General features: G+C 37.7%; 1 protein-coding gene across 2 annotated transcripts; it reads right to left on the bottom strand.

Moving 5' to 3' along the window:
• Positions 1–1,622: 1,622 nt before the first annotated feature.
• Positions 1,623–14,307, bottom strand: LOC107796606 (putative pentatricopeptide repeat-containing protein At1g02420). 2 transcript variants are annotated; one of them, XM_016619398.2, is made up of 2 exons: positions 12,529–14,307; positions 1,623–2,516 (listed from the first exon to the last, which is right to left on the bottom strand). In XM_016619398.2, exon 1 carries the CDS (start codon positions 14,193–14,195, stop codon positions 12,675–12,677), a length of 1,521 nt encoding a protein of 506 aa, XP_016474884.2. In that variant the 5' UTR covers positions 14,196–14,307; the 3' UTR covers positions 1,623–2,516; positions 12,529–12,674. The 2 variants fall into 2 exon arrangements, with proteins under 2 accessions (XP_016474884.2, XP_016474885.2); XM_016619399.2 differs by having other exon boundaries at positions 12,561–14,307.
• Positions 14,308–16,499: the final 2,192 nt, after the last annotated feature.

The raw sequence follows: 16,499 nt of genomic DNA, 5'->3' as shown, positions 1-16,499 counted from the left end.
AGTTGTCCAAAAAACAGGTTTAAACACTTAACTAAACGAGTGTTCTTTTACCCTATTCTAGTTTGGAGTGAATTTGCACTCTCCCTATAATTTTGCCACGTCAGATATTATTTAATTTTACTTGTTTTCTCTTTTTTCTTTTCTTTTTAAATCTTGTTCTCTTCTTTCTTTCACTATTTTTTCTTTTCATATCCCTTCCCCAAGTCCCGTCGGCGATCGCCGACGTAGCTCCCGCCCTTCTAACGAAAATGGAAAATTATAGTAACCTCCGCCATAACAAAAAAGCAGAGAAAGAAAAATTAGGCGAAAGTAATGTTTTTCTATAATTACACAATCTCAAATAAATAATAACATACCCATAGTACCAAATTCAAAGTGTACAAGAAATTTCATCTTAAAAAGTAGAAATTTACGAAGAAGCATGCACTGCAATCATCTCAATTAAAGTATGAGAAAAGAATCAAGTTGAATTTGCGATAGAAGTAAATGACAAAAAAAAAAAATGGAAGAAGAAGAGGAAATAGAACAAAAAAGGCAAAAAGAAATTCCTTTTTCCGGTGACATTTGATTTTTCCGGCAAACACCTTGTTATGGCTTATCATAATTCCATTCCACGAAATTTGATTTTTCCGGCAAACAAGCATTACTTTAGCTTAGACTAAATTGATTTGAGTAAAAAAGATTAAATTTGGCTTGGAAATTAAAAAAAGGGTGTTTGAGACGAAGAAGAGAGGAGGCCGTTAAGAAGATGAGGGGGAGGGAAAATTCTGTGTTATTTCCGGTCCAACGCGCCTACCCTTTTTATATAATAAATTTTTTTCCGCGTCAGCATATGGAGTGATATTTAATTCACTCCGAACAAGAATAGAGGGGTAAAAGAACACCCGTTTTATTTAAGTGTTCAAACTTGTTTTTTAGACAAGTTTAATGGAATCTTTATGTATTTTGCTTAAATTCAAACAAGTTAAGCTTAAAGGAAATTATTTAGATGGAATTTATTTTGATGAAATTTATTTAATTACTCAGTGTTCAAATCGAGATTTAATAATAACAAAAGCAAACGGGGCCTTTACAATTCCGAGGAAAAAAACTTAAATAGTTCCTTTTGTCCTTTCTATATCACAGCCAAAGTCCTGCAATAGGCCTCTAAACTTTTACTTTTACTAGACGTCATCCAACGGTACCAGGTAAAATCTTATAGGCATCTAGCGTTTACACTAACCCTATAAATATATGATATATGTATATATACTCTCAAGTCTTATCACTAAATCATAATTAAATAATACACATTCTCACCTTAAATTATAACTTAACTACAGTAAATTACTATAATTTGGTGTAAACACCAAATATGGATAAATTTTTACACGGTATAATGTAGTAATGGGAAGCTGCACCACACCTTAAATGATCGTCAGATGATTATCATGTTCTTGCTAATGACTTCCAAGATAGATTACAGTTTTTATTAAAAAGAACTTTGTAAGTTGTAAAACAACTTAGTAAAACTCGGATATTCTGGGCAGGGTCAAATGATAGACAATCGAAGTGTAAATATTAAGTAGTTAGAAGAATAAGAAAGCAGTAAACAGAAAGAACATACGCAGGGCAAAGATCACTTTTAGCCTGCCAACAGAACTATTTACATTTGGTAGCCGCAAAAATATATAAAGTTTATATGCTTTTGTACACACACATTTTTTCGACTATTATTTTGAGAGCGGCTATACCGTATCACTTTCCCATAGTTTTTGTATTGGTTTGGACTTTTGTCCAAAGACCCCAAACATTTAGCCTATATTCAGCTTCCTTGACTTCCAAGGGATTCTATCACTCTTTCTTTTCTTATTTTGCTCAGTTACAAGTAACGAGTATGATTACCACAAAACTATAGTTATCTTGATCCCCACAAAAGGCTTACAAGGTTAATTTTTTCTCGCTCACCAACAAAAGAATAAAAGTGGTTTTTCAGCTTGCTCACCACAAATATAGCAGCCCTTCACAGTACAAGCTTTTCCTTTTTCAGTCTCTACTCTTCAATGCACCAAATAGCTTTTTCAAGAGCATAGATAATGCAAGGCTAAGAATATTTACCTGTGAATGTTGTCCTTCACTTGCTATTGTAAATTCCTCAGCATGCTTGTCTGGGTAACTTTCTTGTTCAAAATCTGACAAAGTCCTTAATTCCTGCACCGTGCTTTTTCATCCTAATGGCTTCAAATCTTCAATTAATTCCCTTCTTGTGATAACCTTCTTTTGAAACTTGATACCTCACTCAATAATTGGTGCACTATTTACACTTGCACACTTGTCTGACTGAATCTTCCTCGTTCAGTTCTTTCTTCTTGCTGTCTTGTCTTTGTCTTCATCTAAATCATTCTTCTATTTTATGATGATTCAATAACTCCTTTCATCTGACTTGATGCATCTTCTACTTGAACTACTTCTTTGGGGTGTATCATTCAACTCGTGTGTATGCTCTTCATGACTTGACTCCTTCAAGCGACATTATCCTGTCAAACACATCACGTAATCTCAATTAATCAAGTTTTTTTCACTTCAATTTTGTCACCATTGAAATATTTCTCAAAACTAAAAATCTCACCCTTTTGATAATGGCAAACCTGAAGTTTAAAATAAGTCATATTGTAATTAATAATATAAAATAATACTCCCTCTATTTATATGCTTCCTCTGTTCATGCAGAATTGAACTCCCCCTATCTATGTGATTTTCCTCTTTATATGAAACTCCCCGTCTATTGACCCATCTTCTCCCCCCTTTTACTTTTGACATCAACCAAAACACTCAAGTAGACAACAGATAACTACAATAATAAACATTATACTACTGATGATAATTAATCAGTTCAAAATCAAAAGATAATTAACCATCCACAGTGACTTAAAATCCCTATTCGGGATCAGAATCCCCAGTAGAGCTTGTAATTGGATTAGAAGCCGCAGGCGATGCCTTATTGCTTGTGTAGTTGCCCTTGCCTGCTTACCAGAATGAAATAAGCAAGAAAAAGAATTAAATATATTTTACAGTCAGCCAAACCAAATACAAAGTTATCCATCCATAATCAGTTTAAAACTTCTCAGAAAATTCAGTCAGTCAATATTAGCCAAATGCTCACTGACAACTTTAAAAAGCGGTGCTCCAAGTTGGTCAAACTGATTGTGCACTTGATTCTCAATACAGTCTATTTTCCTGACTACTCTAGCCCCTCAGAGTTCAACGTTGTAATCATGCCATTCAAGTCCTTCCTTTCGCAGACATATATCACCTTTTCCAGGCTTCTGAACTTTTCAAAACCTCATCAATGTCGTGCTTCTTAGGCACAAGCGACCACCAAGAAGTAATATCTCGCTGTTGATCCAGCAAATTGGGTTGGAGGCATTGGTTCTAATTCGATTTTTCTCACCCACTTCTCATTCTCCATGGCAAAATTCATAATCTCAAAAGCCTTCTCATTGTAAGTGCTTTTGATAACTTTCTCTTTTGAACCTTCAAGACTGACGCCTTCATGTTCAAGCAACCAAGTGATTAACATTTCATATGGCAAACTATTTTTTTTTTTGATGAAGTAAGGTGTTGTATTGCTGGCATCAAGAAGATGCAGTTAGTACAAAAGAAGAAATGTTAGCTCCAGTACATCATGTGCTATTCTAATCATAGGGAGCTAACAAAAAAAAAGGGCCATCAGGCTAGGCTCATTGAGCCAATAAAGTCTAGAAAGGGGATAACATTATTTACAGGGAAGATATTACTCCAACTAAAAAGATACACCAGACATCTAGCTTTCAAAAAGTGAATAGGAGTTGAAATGCCTTCAAAACATCTTCGATTCTTTTCTGTCCAAAGACACCAAAATATGCAACCTGGGACCATTTTCCAGATACTTTTAATGGCCTTGCTGACTTTCCAAAAGCTCCAGCTTTCAACTGCTTCCTTAATGTTCTGAGGTAGTGTCCAGCTGATACCAAAAATTGAGAAGAACATGTGCCAGAGATCAATAGCCACTGTGCAATGCAGAAATAGGTGATTGATTGATTCTGAGTTTAGCTTACACATGTGGCATCTATTAACAATCTGGAAGCTCCTCCTACAAAGATTGTCTTGTGTCAAAATAGCACCTTTAAGAGTCGTCCATGCAAAACAGCTGACCTTTGTAGGCATTTTGGTTTTCCAGATTAGCTTCCAAGGCCACATGTCAATAACTTCATTCAAAGCACAAAGTTTATTGTAGCCTGCCTTCACTGTATATGCCCCTTCCTTAGAAGTGCCCCATCGTAGATTATCCGTGTGTTGGATACTCACTGTACAATTTGCTAACCTTCCAAGTAGGTCAAGCACTTCTTCAATCTCCCAGTCTTGTATGTTTCTCCTGAAAAGGACCTCCCAAGTGTTGTTGGATCTATTTTGTGCGACTGTTGAGTTAGGATTAGTAGCCAGGTGGAATAGAGTGGGGAAAGTTTCTTGAAGTGTGAAGTTCCCTAGCCACTTATCCTTCCAAAATTTCACATGTGCTCCATTACCAACTTTGAAGGACACTTCTTGTTGGAAGACTTCCTTTAGGCTGTTGATGTGCTTCCCATGAGGAGCTCTTGTGGTTCTGGTACTCCAATTATCCAGGTGACCATATTTGGCTTTTACTATTTCCTTCCATAAGCTTGTGCCTTCTTGCCCATATCTCCAATGCCACTTCATTAGCAAACTCTTGTTGTGTTTTGAAAGATCTCTAATGCCCAGATCACCTAGTGACCTTGGTTGAGTTACAGTTGCCCACTTCACCAAATGGAATTTGTGACCTTCACTGTTACCTTCCCATAAAAAGGATCTTCTCAATTTGTCCAGCTGCTTTTGAACTTTACTTGGCATAGGGAATAGGGACATGATGTAGGTTGGTATGCTGTCCAAAACACTGTTGATCAGAGTCACCCTTCCACCCATTGAGAGATACTGCATCTGCCAAGTTGCTAACCTTTTCTCCACTTTCTCAATCACACCATTCCATACCTCCACTGACTTATGTTTTGCTCCCAAGGGCAGTCCGAGGTAGGTAGTAGGAAATGAGCCAATGTCACAACTCATTATATCAGCCAGCTCGTCTAAGTTAGGCACCACATTGACAGGATATATCATGATTTTCACCATGTTTATGTGTAGACCTGAAATAGATTCAAAAATGAGGAGGGTTAGATTGAGGTACTGCAGCTGCAGTTTTTCAGCCCCACAGAAGATTAGTGTGTCATCTGCGTATAACAGATGGGAGATTGAGATTGAATTCCCTGAGTTGCTGCTTATCTTGAACCCTTGAATCCATTCTAATTGCCTTGCTTTATCAAGCATTTTGCTCAAACCTTCCATTGCTATGATGAAGAGAAAAGGCGAGAGAGGGTCTCCCTGCCTAATCCTTTTTTGAGGGGAGAAAAAGCCAACTGGAGACTGTTGATGAGAATTGAGTATTTGACAGTGGTTAGACTGAACTTGATCCACCTTATCCATCTTTCACCAAATCCCATTCCCCTTAGTGTTGACAGAAGATAGGACCAGTTGACTTGATCAAATGCCTTCTCTATGTCTAGTTTACATAGGATTCCAGGGACTCCACTTTTAAGTCTCTCATCCAGCAGCTCATTTGCAATAAGAGCTGCATCAATTATCTGTCTATCTTTTAGGAATGCATTCTGTTCCCCTGAGATTAGCTTCCCCATCACTGTCTTCATTCTTTCTACCAGCAGTTTAGCTACTATCTTATACACACTTCCAATAAGGCTTATTGGTCTAAAGTCCTTGAGCTCTACTGCACCTTTTTTCTTCGGGACAAGTGCAATGAAGGAGGCATTGCTGGACTTTACCATATGACAGTTATGGTGGAAATGGTTGATTGCTGCCATAATGTCCGGCTTGATAAAGTTCCAAGTTTTTTGGTAAAAAGCCATTGTGTAGCCATCAGGTCCTGGGGCTTTATCTGGTGCACAAGAATTGATGGATGCCATCACTTCTTCTTCTTCAAAGGCTCTTTCCAGCCACACTTCTTCCTCCATCGAGATCCTAGCTAAGTTTTCAAAGTTGACACTAGGCCTCCATTGCTCACTTTCTGAATAGAGCCCCTGATAAAAGCTTAGGATTTCAGCTTTGATGGATTCTTGGTCCTCAATGATTTCCTCCCCTATCTTTAGTCTATCAATGTAATTGTTCCTTCTGTGGGAGTTAGCCATTTTCTGAAAGAACTTAGTGTTCCTGTCACCTTCTTTAAGCCATAAACATTTTGATTTTTGTCTCCATAAGATGTCATCAACCCTTGCTATTTGCTGTAATTCCACTCTTATCTGCATTAGTTTCTCCTTTTCAACTTGTGCTTGGGTCCTGCTCTCTGTTGTTTGCTCCAGCATTGCTAACTCCTCCAATAGTTTAGTCTTTTGTGTTTCCAGTCTGCCAAACTCCTCTCTGTTCCAATTAGTGATGTCTGCCTTGAGCCTTCTCAGTTTCTGCACAAGTATAAAATCTGGGTTGCCTTCTATCACATAGCTCTGCCACCAATTTTTAATCTTATCAATGAAACTCTCCATCTGTAGCCACATATTCTCGAATTTGAAATAAGAGGGGGTGGCTTCCCAGTCGCCACAATCAAGAAGTAGGGGTCTGTGATCAGAGATCACTCTTGGGAGGGCTAGCTGCTTGATAGCTTTGAAACTGTCGCACCATTCAGGGGAAATTAAGAACCTGTCTATTCTTGAAGCTTGCAATGAGTCTTCACCTCTGAACCAGGTATAATAAGCTCCTTGTAGAGGCAAGTCTATAATACTCAGGTCTTGAATGATGTCTGAGAAGGATACCATGGCCCTGGACCTTCTAACACAATTGTATCTTTCACTTTCATACCTACAAACATTGAAATCACCCCCTATAACCCATTGCTCATTCCAGATAGATCTGATTGCTGCAAGTTCTAGCCATAGTTCCTCTCTTTCAGGATTTGTGTATGGCCCATACACCCCTGTAAAACACCATTTGAATTGTTCATGCAGACTTTCTAGCATGCATGATAGTGTAGTAACCTTGATGAGTATCCCTGTTTGCCCATTGTCTTTTGTCTCATAGGATGATAATTCCTCCACCGTTACCTACAGATTTCAACTCTGCCCACTCAACCCAATGATTACCCCATATTTGCCTAATCCAGGATACTGGGAATTCTTCAATTTTTGTTTCTTGTAAACAAACAATATTCGGCTTCCACTTCTTAATCAGTGATGAAGTTGTAGTCCTTTTATCAGCTTCATTCAATCCCCGCACGTTCCAGCTTAATATTTTTACTTTCATCCCGAAAAAGCTTTGTAAAACCTGTCCCTATCCCCTTTCCTTTTACCCTCGTAATTTAGGCCCCATTTCAGTCTTTCCAGTTCTGTTTCTTGCTTTTTCTTATCCCTTCTCTTTTCCCTGCCTGGTGACTTTTGTTTCTATAGCTGCATTTGCCGCTTTTGATCCATTCGGAGGATGATGCCCATAATCTCATGCTCAAACCCTTCTACGTTAACCCCAAAAGCCTTGCATGCCTTTAACATCACAGTCTTTGTCCATCTTGTATGCTCGTAAATATTTGGGGTATCAATTACTTGCATGCTTGAAGAGCCCTGTTCATACCATGGGAGAGCAAGTGTGTCGCAGGAAGAGAGCTCGACATCTGTACTGTCTACAGCTTCAGTTGATTGTGGCATTTTCCTTGAGATTTTTTGCAGAACCTTTTCTCCTTCGTCGTCTGCCTCTGAGTCGCAGTGGGTTATTGAAGGAGGTTTAACACTGGGCCCTTCTGAGAAGGAAGCTTCTAGTTCTACCATTAGTGGGTCAAAATAATTTACAGAGATGTAGGGGTTGGGCTTCAAAACACATGGGTCAATTTTAGGCCCAGTTGCTCTCCAGATTTGCTTTGTTAATTTCCCCCTCAGTGCATGCTTGTCTTTTGGGCCCTTTTTGTAATATTCACGATCCACTAAGAGGCCCAAATTTTGAGCCCTCTCTTTAACCCCACCATTTGATTTAGTGTGCCTCACAGCTGGTAGCTTGTACTGCCCTGAGCTTGAGGCTGCCACGTCAGCCACTTTTGAATTAAAGATGATCGGTCTATTATGGTTAAAGACCACTGGGTTCTTTGTTGGGTCCTTCGCTTGACTCGAGGAGGGTTTATCAAAGACTGCCGCCTTCTCTACTCTGACGGCGACTGAAACCTCGCCGGAATTTGCAGGTTTTATGAGTACGTCCTCCAAAACTGAAATCTTGTAGCTCCTGATGCCTATTTTTAACTCGACAACCCCTGGGTAACTCATCTCCTTGTCTTTTACACAGATTCTGGCCCAGAACATGTGGGCCCTGTTTTTCGTGTCCTCATCGGTGCCTATGAATCCTCCAAACTTATCTCCTATGAAGCGAAAAGTTGCTGATGTCCAGCCATGCAGAGGAATTCCAAAGGCTTTGATCCACTTCTGTCCCATTTCACCTTTGGTTGGAGATGACCCAGATTCCGGCGACCACCACTCAAGGGTTAAGTGTCTACCATTCCAGAACCAATCCCCTACTTTTACCCTAGCTGCTTCCTGTCTCGATGGTAGCTCGAAGAGGAACTGATTGTGAGCCATCGGAGTGACCATGAGACCGGCTATTACTTTCCACCTTGTGATAAACCATTTTTGGATGACTTCAGCTTTGGGGCTTTGATTGAAAGGGTCGTTGAAACATCCAATCAGGCACTTGGATAGGAATTGGGAGCTTTCATCGGCAGCAGCAACACCTTCAGTAGCATCAACAACCTCTACTTGCTCGTTAACTTGTGTAGGCCATTGTGGAATCTTTGCAGCCGCTAGAAAGGATCTCTTTTGTACATCTGCAAATTTTTTGAACTTGTAGTTGGAAGCCTTCCCCAAAAATTGTAATATTCTTCCTGCTATATCTCCCTACCCCCAGTTGTAATCGTTTTCTGGCATTATGATTGCAGATTTCCTGTCTCCAATCCAAGTTTCAATTCTGATGTATCTGCCATAAACATTGTAATTTTGGTATACCCTGTATAAATAGGCTTGTATCTTTCTCCCCCACCTTCTGTAGAGATTCCCGGCGCCCCGTGAAGCTTGGTACATTTGCTCACATACCCATTTGATGTTGTCCTCGTCAATCTTAATTTTACTTGTAAATCTACTGCCCCTTTCAATCCATAAGAACCATCTTTCATTGTCTTCACTGATGTCGATAAGCTCGTAAGACTGTCACCTGAAATAAAGAAGAGCTTTTCCCCCATGCTATGCGAAGGAGAAATTTCACCAGAAAAGGAGTGAAATTCCACCGGAAATGGAGTCAGAAGGTGGATGAAAAAGTAGGCACATTTCCCAAGTCATAGTAGATCCTTTCTTTTTTCATATGGCAAACTATTCGAGGCACATTAATCAGCAGAACCCCCAATCATGTAGTTATTTTATCCAAATGGATAATTTTAACTTTTCATAGCAGAACAAACTGAACAGAGTGTATACATCCCATTTAGTGAGTTGACTATATGACGGTATTCTGGGAAATATACTGTGTCCACTATGTGAGCAATCATTATGTGTTCAAACCTTAATGCATGTGGACGTGCACTCATTCGGTTTTCTAAATTTTCTTGAGAACTCTCATTGAGTTGAGTTCTGACCTCTTCAACGAGAATTTTGTAATTTTCTAGCCAAATATTCTTGAAAAACATTGAATCCCCAACAAACTTAGTCTTAAAGACTTCATCAAACTTTTCCTCATCAATGAGTCAATGACCAGTCTTCTACCTGCAACTATGGTGGCCAAACCACCATCCTCTGTTACGTTTAAATTTGCACAAAACATTCTAACAAGATCCTCATATACTTTGTTTGGGCACTTACCAAAGACTTTCTCCGGCCTTCCTCACAAGGTAGGAGTAAGGACTGCGTACACACTACCCTCCCCAGACCCTACAGTGTGGGATAATACTGGGTATGTTGTTGTACTCAACGATCAAAAGATATTACTTCTTTTAGAAGTTTAAAACCACCGATTCTTTCAGAGGTAATGGGTTCTGATTTAAATATCACATACCTCTGTTTGGCGGACTTGTCCAGAAATATAAATTTATCTATAATAAAAAAAAAATCAATATCCCATCTGCCTTGATTTTCCTGGCGAACCTTGACTTTGTTGAAATTGGTCACTTTCCTTCTTCTCTGTCACATATGTTTCATATTTGCCGAAACTAGACTCATGCAATGACTCCCGCTCGGCTGGGAGTAGCTTGATGAATCTATTTCAACCTCAAACAGTTTCTGCGGTCTTCTTGGCCATGGATTCGAAACTTTCTTAACCCTTAGAACTTTTTCTAATGGGTTTAGATTGACTGCCCTTCTGTTTTCATATACAAATTTCACAGAAGAATTCAAAATGCAAGAAGAATAGATTGTCTCTTGCCTTAAAGAGTCTAGAGATGGATAATGTCTTCTCGGAACAGTTACTTTCCCTTGAATCCAGATAAAAACTTTTCGGAAGAGATAGCAATGAAAAGACACCAGTTTCCAATGAATGCAATTATTTTGGTTTTAAAATTTTGACACTACAACTTCCCTCCAATTCGATCCCTTAATGCATAATCTCTCTCGGCCAATTGATCTTCAAATTGCACAAAAAAACTTTCAACATCTCTTCTAGCAACATGATCGCGAATGAAATGATATCTGATCTCAATGTGCTTTATTCTTGCATGTTGAACATAATTTTAGCTAGACCGATAACACTAGTAAAAGATAAGGCGCAACGGAAAAAATAAGAGATGTATAGGCGATACCAATTAGTTTGGAATATGTGTTGGTCATCTTAGTACATCTACTTTAGATCTACGCTTTTTAGAGTCTTTTAACCCTATTAAAGATTTTGATGTCAGTAGAAAATATAGAGAACTTCTAGTACTTTTTTATTAATATTTTCATTTTGTATAATGTTGCCATGAGATGAATTTAAATGGAGAAACATGGTTAGTGAGGGTTTATAAAGCCGACCTCAACTTGTTTGACAATGAAGCGTAGTAGTTATTGTTTTCAGATATCCAACTGAAGCTTAGTAGTTAAGGTTAGTGATAACCGTTGTAGTTAATGTTGTAATAATACTAGTATTACTATAATAAACAAGTATATATCCATAGGAGTTGTGTACAACTACTTCACAATGCATATATATTATGCTTATACAGAGGAAAGTACAACTGATCCTTGCTTCTTGATAACTAGTGACTTCCCTAGGAACTAACATAGGCTACTTGTGCTTTTCCTGTCAACTTTATCACTTGCAAAGTTTGCAATTGAGTAACAAATTAGATCAAAATCAACTGTCTTTGGATACTACAGACCATATGTCTGGGTTCCAATCAAGTATAATGATTCTTTTAATTGTATTCATATGTGACTCTTCTGGATTCAGGCAGAATCTAGTGCACTTACATATATTAAACATGATATTTGGTCGACTGGAAGTCAAGTAGAGTAATGAGCCAATTATTCTCCTGTATTGCTTTTCATTCACACTCTTACCATTCTCATCTTTATCCAGATACGTAGATGTGCTCATGGGAGTTTCAGAAGACTTTGCCTTTTCCATTTCAAACTTTGAGATGAGTTCCTCAGATACTTGGAGTGACTTTAAAAAAAATCTCAGTTTGTTTTATTTGTAACCCAAGAAAGAAGGTGCATCCTCCCATCATATTCATTCCAAACTCACTTTTCATTAACCGGAGAGGGTAGTTCAAAGGTTTAACTAGAGGTATTCTGTTTAGTGTTATAGTTATTACTATCTAGTACAGAGAAGGTTTGTCAGTAATATATAATAGCCATAAACAGCCACCACCAAGAAGAAACGAAAGAGATTTCACTCTCAAATATTCAAGTTATATTTGACAGGAGCTATCATTGTGGCAGTATACCAAACATTCAGACTTGAGCATGAAAAATATACTTCACATTGAGTAATCATCATCTGCACAAGAATAATAAGCAAGCATGCTGATCATCTGGGTGACACTACTAGTACCGATTAGCAGGTGAGTAAAAAACTACTCCACCCGCCCTCCCCGGCCAAAATTTCTCAGGATATCTCGAAATGGAAGAATGAAAAGGCAGAGAATATGTCTATTAGCCTAGTGCCTACATCAGCCTTCAGTGCTAGAAGACTAAAACAACAAATGCTACTCAGCTCAAAAGGGATAAATACTTGCTCTGAACCTAAACTGAACTGGTGAACCCACACTATGGAATTTAATATTAACTGAGATCAGGTCATACAAGATATGTGGAACAGCTTCAACAAGACATGACGAAGAACCTAGGACCCAAAATGCAAGATGATGTCAAGGTTAATAGAAGCACTTCACCAAACAAATTTAGAAAGAGCAGGCAGAACAAAAATTATAACAAACAAAAAAAACAAAAAAACTAATGCAACTGATTTTCTAATTTTTAAATACATAAATAGACAAACCTCATTTGTCGAGTTCTGGATTAGAGGCTTACAGTGAAAGGTCCATTAATTGAAGAGTCCACCTCTACATAATTCAACCAACGCATCGAATCAAGGACCGAAGAACTCATTGGACCATTAGTAACGTACAGGAATAATATCAGCATTCAGCAGGTTGCAAAGTCAGAACTTGATTGTTCATATTCTGCTTTATCATCTTGGATCAGTTGGGTGGAGGAACCAAACGAAGCCATCTTTTCTGACAAAACCTTAAGAGCCTCTTGTTTATTAGCCAATTCCATAAGCACCTTGATCCTCCTAAAAGAAACATTACTTGGCTTTTGCCCTTTATCCACCATTTGCAAGAAACATCTTTCTGCCTCCACCAACTTCCCCAGATCACAAAGCAAATCAAACAAAACATCAGAGACCAAAATATACGAGCCGAATCCTCTCTCCATCATGTCATCCCACAACTCAAGTGCCATCTCCACCTTATCATGTCTCCTGATCAACCTGATCAAAAACATACATGACTGTGTACTCGGTAAGCACCAAGTCTCCTTCATCCTCTGGTACAAACTCCACGAACTTCTCAAATCATTTGCCCAAAAAAATGACCTTAAGAACACGTTATAAGTAGTAGCGTTGGGGCTCAAGCCATTCATTATCATCTCATCCATCAAACTGTATGCGTCCCCAATCCTCTTCGCAATGCAGAAGTTCCTAATTGCAGCATTATAAGCTGCCACATCCGGGTAACATCCATACTCCCTCATATCCTTCAAAACACCCCTCGCCTTATCGGGTTGTCCAACCAACCCCAACCCTCCAATTAAACTCGTATAAGTTATCACATCGGGAGTAATATCCTTCTCTCTCATCTCCTTCACCACCTTAAATGCCTTCTCCATCTCTCTCCCTTTGCAATACACATCCACCAAACAATTATATGAAACAACATCCGGATCAACACCCAAATCCCTCATCTCATCAAAAAATCCTTCTGCGTCCTCCGACGACTTCCAACCGGACAAAAGTATATTAAAAGTCTGCAAATTTGGCCTAAACTTACATTTCAAGCTATGGTACACATTCCTTGCATCACTCATGCTCTTCTCCTGACACAAAGCCCTCAACAATGCATTAAAACAATCAACACCAAACTCTTTCAACAGTTTTTTGAAGCCCCAAAAAGCCTCAACAGTTTGCCTAACTGAACAAACCTTAGCAACTCTACCCAAAACAACTTGAAATGTTCTGGGTGTTATTAAAGATTGATCTTTTCTCTTCATCTCAACTAAAACCTCCCAAATCTTGTCAAATTTACGACTCCTACCAAGTACATACAACATGGTGTCTAAAGAAAAACCAGTATGGTAAAACCCTTTACGCTTAGCTGCAAATTTAAAGAACTCATAAGCTTGTAATGGGTTTGAGTGAGAAAAGCGTACCCTTTTGAGAACTCTATCAATTAAGTCGTTTGATAAGCTGATTTGTGATGATTTGAGTGAATGTTTTAGTCCCTCTGGTGTTTGTGTTATTGTTATGATGCGGTAAAGTGTTTCAACTTCTTTGTCAGTGGAAAGGGGGGATTGAGAATGGAGGAGGTAGAGGGAAGAAGGAAGAAAATGGTTGTTCGTTTGAGGGGCAATAGAGAGATGCTTGTAGGAGAAAATTCGAGCCATTGCTGAAGTTGAGGAGTGTTTAAGTCTGCTGATTTTTGAGCTAATAGAGTTTGGAAAAACTGTGAGAATAAGGGAAACGAGCAGCAAAAATAATTGAGAGGGAAATAAAGAAAGACTGAATACCTAAATTCACTTGTACATGTATTAAAGCTGCTCCCCGAACTTTTTTATTTTTCGTTTTAGCACATTTATTTAACGGAATGACTGTTTGTGTCCATAATAAAGGCATTTAATGTCTTTGATTTCACACTGTTTACTATAGTTTCAGATTAGATACCGCTACTTTCTCTAGAACCATAATACTACTATTTGATTAGGCCATCAATTTTTTATTTCTCTTGAGATTTCTGTAATGTTCAGTTCTAACATATTTTTTCGAATGTACACATCCATTAGCATAGGAGTAAATTTATCTTAGGTCCATGTTAGTATGAATTAGTGAAATGAAGAACGATTAAGATTTAAGAAGTGGAATAAGCAAGCAAATAACCCAACCAAGCAAATCGAATCTCCTTGATCCTGACACAACAAGTAGTTTTCGTGACTGAAAAAAATATATTTGACCGTTGATTATGTTTAAGTGGCGGAAATAGAGTTGAGATGGCCAAAGTGCATGTCAATTATGTTCACTATTATATATTTTTTGGATGATATAATCTTTTATATTCAATAGTTAATGACGATAATATAAATTTAATATCTTAACTCGCAAAAGTCTTATATGGAAAAAACAGGGGAAAAAAAAGATTTTTAGTTAGGGAAGGAGGTCAATAGTTTTAAATAAGACCCATCATCTTTATAACATGCCGGCCAAATGAAAATTACTAGAGCAATTGATCAACAAGAACTCGATTGCGTTAAAAAAAAAATCAATGTAAAAGCGGAATTTCTCCTCTACTTTTTCTTAAATTGTACTTCCTTTTACCTCTGTCCCAGCTTATTTGAAACACTTTCTTTTTTAGTCAATCGCAAATAGAATGACACATTTTTTTATTTATTAATAATTAAATTTTAAATTTTCCCTTTTACCGTTAATTAGATGATTTCTAGTCACACAACTTTCTATGATTTGTTTTACACCACAAATGTTAAAAGTTTTCCTTTATTTCGTAAAATTCGTGTCTAGTCAAATACCTTCACATAAATTTGGACGGAGGGAGTAATATTTGTTAGTTACAAGTACGCACCTTGTTTGGGCCTACTAATGTAATGTGCTTTTAAGATCTTTATTGAGAATTTTTCATAAAGCACCATCTTTTAGGTCTAATTAGCCATTTATAGATACCATTTGTTATATTACGTGTTATAGATACCTTTTATGTTTTTATACAATGTATTTCATGTATTTAAGCTGTTGTACTCATTAATACAACAAAAAATAGGCGTAAAACCTGAAATTCCAGCTAAGTTTGACATGTATTTAGCTGTATTCAAGCGGCATTAACGTTAAATACAGTAACGTATCTGCGCAAAATCTGGAAGGTTAAACTGGTTAAAAACGGAAGGAAATCAAATCACATGATATTCTCCTAATTTAACTCAACGAACTAAAACGATCCCTCATTAATCTGTATTTGAAAGATACATAATAAAGATTATAGCTGAATAAAGAGAAATACATATGAATAATACAGTTGAGTAGAACTGTATACAGTTGAATACAACAAAAATACGACTTAATTCATCTGAATAAAACACTTGAATACAACAAAATACAACTAAATACAGCTGAATAAAACTCTTGAATGCAACAAAATACAACTAACTTCTGCTGAATAAAATAGTTGAATATAACTAACTACAACTGAATACAGTTGTATAAAACACTTGAATACAACTAACTACTGCTGAATAAAATAGTTAAATACAACTGATTAAAACTGAATACAAGAGAATACGCATAACTTTTTAATACATCTAAAATATATAAATGAATGCTACTGAATACATGTGAATACAACTGAAATATACATTCGAATACAACTGAATACAAATAGGCGATTTGCGCGATCTAGAGAGAGAAACAGCCTTATGGCTTCGCCGGCCGATGGCCAGCCTTTAATTCCGGCTGGTCAGCCCCCTAACACATCTGCCCAACCTCCTACAACAACTACAAACAATCCCCAGCCCTCAAATCCCACAAACGAAGCCATGAATTATGCAAAAGCTGTGAACCCTACTTCGACGATCACTGCCAAGCAGAATCGAGCCGCTACAGTTGAACCAATTGCTCTTCGTCTATCAAAATCAACGAATTAAACTTACCCTAAGCGATTGTAATGGAGTGATAATGGAGGAGAACTA

Source organism: Nicotiana tabacum, chromosome 18 (genome assembly GCF_000715075.1).
Source record: "Nicotiana tabacum cultivar K326 chromosome 18, ASM71507v2, whole genome shotgun sequence".
NCBI classification, from domain to species: Eukaryota; Viridiplantae; Streptophyta; class Magnoliopsida; order Solanales; family Solanaceae; genus Nicotiana; species Nicotiana tabacum.
The sequence above is the reverse complement of the archived record's forward strand: the minus strand, read 5'-3'. Positions and strand labels throughout refer to the sequence as shown.

Coding starts and splice junctions, on each gene's coding strand:
- LOC107796606 (XM_016619398.2), bottom strand. CDS start 14,195: ATGGCTCGAATTTTCTCCTACAAGCATCTCTCTATTGCCCCTCAAACG.